The sequence below is a fragment of the Helicoverpa armigera genome, chromosome 2, assembly GCF_030705265.1.
Source record: "Helicoverpa armigera isolate CAAS_96S chromosome 2, ASM3070526v1, whole genome shotgun sequence".
Classification (NCBI taxonomy): domain Eukaryota; kingdom Metazoa; phylum Arthropoda; class Insecta; order Lepidoptera; family Noctuidae; genus Helicoverpa; species Helicoverpa armigera.
In genome coordinates, this window is record NC_087121.1 from 6,031,636 (window position 1) to 6,036,561 (window position 4,926).

The 4,926-nt window shown below is 39.1% G+C and overlaps 2 protein-coding genes across 2 annotated transcripts; one reads left to right on the forward strand and one right to left on the reverse strand.

The window, feature by feature from the left end:
• Positions 1-1,218: 1,218 nt before the first annotated feature.
• On the forward strand, positions 1,219-2,709 carry LOC110377590 (polyglutamylase complex subunit TTLL1). Its single transcript, XM_021336522.3, has one exon. It carries the CDS (start codon positions 1,340-1,342, stop codon positions 2,639-2,641), a length of 1,302 nt encoding a protein of 433 aa, XP_021192197.1. The 5' UTR covers positions 1,219-1,339; the 3' UTR covers positions 2,642-2,709.
• LOC110377583 (polyglutamylase complex subunit TTLL1-like) lies at positions 2,676-4,185 on the reverse strand. Its single transcript, XM_049843968.2, has one exon. It carries the CDS (start codon positions 4,076-4,078, stop codon positions 2,759-2,761), a length of 1,320 nt encoding a protein of 439 aa, XP_049699925.2. The 5' UTR covers positions 4,079-4,185; the 3' UTR covers positions 2,676-2,758.
• Positions 4,186-4,926: the final 741 nt, after the last annotated feature.

The following is a 4,926-nucleotide window of genomic DNA, read 5'->3' on the forward strand; positions in this document are numbered from 1 at the left end:
CATGATGAATGATAAACACTTGAATACAGTGGCTTGAAAACCCGGAGGTGACCTTTATAATATTTTATACCCGTATTTTATTTAAATATAAAAAAGAGTTGATGCATATAACGCAACGTGGTTTATGCAGTGAGTGTGAAAAGCGTATGCGGGTTTGATTTTAAAATGGATAAATATTTGAAATTGTTAGAGAGACTTTTGGTGATATACGTGAATAAAAAAAAGTTAGTAACTACCTAAATTAATAGTTTTTAAAATTCTATTGGGATTGGTTATGAATAGGAACTTTTGTATGCAAGTTGAACTAGGAAACATTTAGGACCGTATCAATGACCTCTATAGTTAAAAAAAACGGGACAAATATGTGCACGGTACAAAATTCTGATACGTTTCGACCGTATATAACATAAACACAAATATAGTATGAAAAGCCTGTCACATATTTATCTTTGCCTGCACATACGTTGTTCGCAAAAAAAGTCTGTTTCACTCCCAGATCAAAGTTTGTATATTGCGTACCGCTATCGAACGGTCGTCCAATATCCCAGCTTTAGCCTATCACGGCAAAATATTTCAGAACAAGATAAACAAATAGAACACACAATAGCACACTGACAATATTCTTGTTTTCCTCTTCTTACCTAAGCCAATTTTGCTAAAGGAGGTAAAATTCAGGTATTTTCGTAACATCTCCGAGTTCGGATAAGATCATAATAATAAATCATGTGTGCAAAATATGTTATGTAAGCTACAGTTTTAGTTCCCCCGAACATAAATAATTCTATCATATTCCCTATCCTTGGAACATAACAAAACTTCACATACGCGATATGAAAAGGCAGATTATCGCGGCGTAGTTTAGAAAATGATACAAACAAACAAAAGAGGAGAAAATATTGAACGAGATTTCTCCGGGGAATTGAAGTCGCCTCTACTAAAATTGGATGGTAAACTGAAGACACAATGGCTTTTATTCTTTTTACCTTGTCGCTTGGGAAGCGTGCCGAACGCGCCCGGCCCACTACAACAATATTTGATCGCCTGCCCATCAATCAATGTTGATATTTTTAATTTGCTGTTAAAAGCTTGGCCCACTTCGCTTCACATTATTAACACCAGCATAATGGAAATTAATTACCTTACCAAAAACAAACTTGCGAACACTTTCTCAACAATAACTCCATGGTGGAACCATAGAGCTAAAACTACAAACTGAAAAGGAAATTGACGAGAAATTGACAGTGACTAATCAAACATTCCCGAAAGCTTTATTTTATTTTTGTTTTAGTATATTTTTATTTTTGTAACAATGTCTTCGTCTTAGAATTTTTAGTGCGTTATGACACAAGAAGCGAAAAAAGTATCCCCCGCAGTCTACGGTAAACTTACACCGCCAGTTATGGAGAAAGGTAGGGTGACTTATTGTACCGACTTGGAGAAGTCTGTGATAATGAGCAACTTCGAGCGCCGCGGCTGGATCCAAGTGGGGCCCGACGATGAATGGAACTTTTACTGGTCCTTCACACAAAATTGCCGAACAATTTTCAGTATCGAGAGCGGCTACAGAATGAACGACAACCAAATGATAAATCACTTTCCTAACCATTACGAATTGTCGCGTAAAGATTTATTAGTAAAAAATATCAAAAGATACAGGAAAGAGCTTGAGAGGGAAGGTAATCCCTTGGCTGAAAAAACAGAGGTACCTTTACCAAATGGACAAGTGATTACCCGCTATATACACTTAGATTTTATACCCGTGACCTATGTACTGCCTGCCGACTACAACATGTTTGTTGAAGAGTACAGGAAGTCTCCTCAGAGTACATGGATTATGAAACCGTGCGGAAAGTCACAGGGTGCAGGAATATTTCTAATAAACAAATTATCGAAACTAAAGAAGTGGTCCCGCGAGGCGAAAACTCCCTTCCACCCCCAGCTGACGAGTAAAGAAAGTTACGTTATATCACGTTACATTGACAACCCATTGCTAATTGGTGGAAAGAAATTTGACCTGCGGCTGTACGTTCTAGTGACGTCATTTCGCCCTCTGAAAGCGTATTTATTCCAACACGGCTTCTGTAGGTTCTGTACTGTGAAATATGATACGAGTGTAACTGAGCTCGATAACATGTACGTGCATTTGACTAATGTGAGCGTACAGAAGCACGGTGGGGATTACAACAGTTTGCACGGCGGGAAAATGAGTATCCAGAATTTCCGTCTATATTTGGAAGGTACGAGAGGCCGCTCTGTAACCGATAGATTGTTTGCAGAAATGCAGTGGCTTATTGTTCACTCTTTGAAAGCTGTTGCACCCGTTATGGCTAATGATCGGCACTGTTTCGAATGTTACGGATATGATATCATCATAGATAATACTCTCAAGCCTTGGCTTGTAGAGGTGAACGCTTCACCATCTTTACAATCGACAACTCATAATGATAGAATATTGAAATACAAATTAATTGATAACATCGTGTCAGTGGTTGTACCACCAGATGGCATTCCCGATGCTCGGTGGAATAAGATTCCGACATCTGAAGCGCTCGGTGACTTCGAACTGTTGATTGATGAGGAGCTCATGGAAAAAGAAGATGCCAATTCACGTTACAACAAATTCCATCGCGTCAGAACATAACTTTCTAACATTATTGTGGTAGTTTTAGAAATTTAATAAAAAAAAACAATGCAATTTTAATGTTTTATTTAAAAAAACAAGCCTAAACAATACATGCGTGCGTGTTTCAAATATGTTTTAGTATTTGCGACTGCTCTTCTCACGTTGTAAAGCGTCCGTCTCTGCCTTGTACATAGAATCTTCGTCAATGAGAATTTGAAAATCCCCTAAAGCCTCTGCAGTAGGCGTTTTGCTCCATCGTGCGTCCGGAATTCCGTCCGGGGGCAGAACTACCGATAAAACATTATCCAGGAGCTTGTACTTGAGTATCCTGTCGTTAACCGTGGTGGCCGTCATCGAAGGGGAGGCGTTCACCTCTATAAGCCACGGCTTTAAGTTATCGTCTATGATTATGTCGTAGCCGTAACATTCGAAGCAATGGCGGTCATTCGACATAACGTGGGCCACAGCTTTTAACGAGTGCACTATCAGCCACTGTATGTTCTCAAACAGCCGCTCGGTCACTTCTCGACCCCGAGTTCCTTCTAAATATAGTTTTAGGTTATGAATACCGAGCTTACCGCCGTGCTGGCTATTGTAGTCACCGCCATGTTTTTGTACGCTGACGTTCGTTAGGTGTACATACATGTTATCGAGCTCCGTGACGCTCGTGTCGTATTTCATTGTGCAAAATCTACAAAATCCATTCCGAAACATGTAAGCTTTTAAAGGACGAAACGACGTAACGAGGACGTAAATCCTTAAATCGAATTTCTTCCCTCCGATAAGAAGCGGATTATCTATATAGCGTGATATGACATAAGTATCTTTGCTTGTGAGATGATGCTGTAAGTATTTCTTGGATTCCCGGGACCATTTTTTCAGTTTCGACAGTTTATTTATGAGAAATATACCGGCTCCTTGAGATTTGCCGCAGGGCTTCAAAATCCAGGTTGTTTGAGGAAATTTTCGGTACTCCTCTACAAACATGTTGTAGTCGGAAGGCAGCACGAACGTTACCGGAATGAAATCTAAATATAAATAGCGAGTGATGACTTGCCCGCTCGGGAGTTTCACTTCGGTTTTTTCCGCAAGGGGATTACAGTCTTTTTCCAATTCTTTTCTGTATCTCTTTATATTTTTTACGAGTAAATCTTTACGTACTAGTTCGTAGTGTGTTGGGAAATGGTTGATTAATTGATTGTCGCCAAGTCGAAGGCCACTCTCGATGCTGAATATACTGCGGCAGTTCCCCGTATTAGCCCAGTACACGTGCCAGTCTTCTTCAGGTGACACTTGTCTCCATCCTCGTTGCTTGAAGCTGTTGATGACGATGGATTTTTCGAAATCTGTGCAGAAGTTCATACGCTTCCCGTCCGGCGGTGAGGCTGACAGGCGACCGTATACATTCACTACAGATTTCCTGCTGTGCGAGGGCAAATTACGTGAGGGCCGCATCACTGTTGTTCAAGATTACATCAAATACGTAGGTTTGTTTTTATTTTGCATTTAAAATAATAAAATAAACCATGACCGACCTAACTATTTTGACAGTAATATTTGATTGTTTTGTTAGTAAACTAAGTTGTCATAGCAACGTAATGTTGCATATTTTGTGAGTGAAAGAGTAGACAATATCGTCTCAACGATGTAAAATCTCCTTACTCTTGAATATTAATAATTCTAAATTTTTTTTAACACAGCCAAAAGATAATCTATTATCAATTAGGAAGGACGTGCCGTGAGCGAAACCGCGTCAATGTACATTACCAGGTTTTTGTGGGTCGTCTGTCGATCAGCAACTTTAATAAAAACTTTAAAGACATTTTTATGGCGCATAAAGGAGATGGCCAAATTTTCATAGAAAAAAAACCCAGAATCGACAGCAATGAAATGGTTACCAATAGGTTCTTTATGATAGACCTTTGATGGTGCCAAAAAATCCAGACTGAAATCCATGGGGTATAGGAGCTATTTCATATTATCGCAAAAATAGGTTATGTTGAATATATGTTGATTTTAAAGATTATTAACATCAAGGGACATAAAAAAGCAAAGTAAACTAACATTATACAAGCCACTAGTAATAACCCCATAGTTTCAGAGTTGGCCTGGTGATTAAAAGGTCTTGTATTTAACCACTCCAGATACGATTAAGCACCGACCTTACCTACTTGGAGAGGTTTCGCAGTTACATGCAACCTTCACAACTGGCTATGAAATGTTTTTGGAGAAATGGTCTTTGAAAATCGCGCCATGTGACATTGTCAAATATAACAAATGACTTAGCAATGCAAAACGGTCCA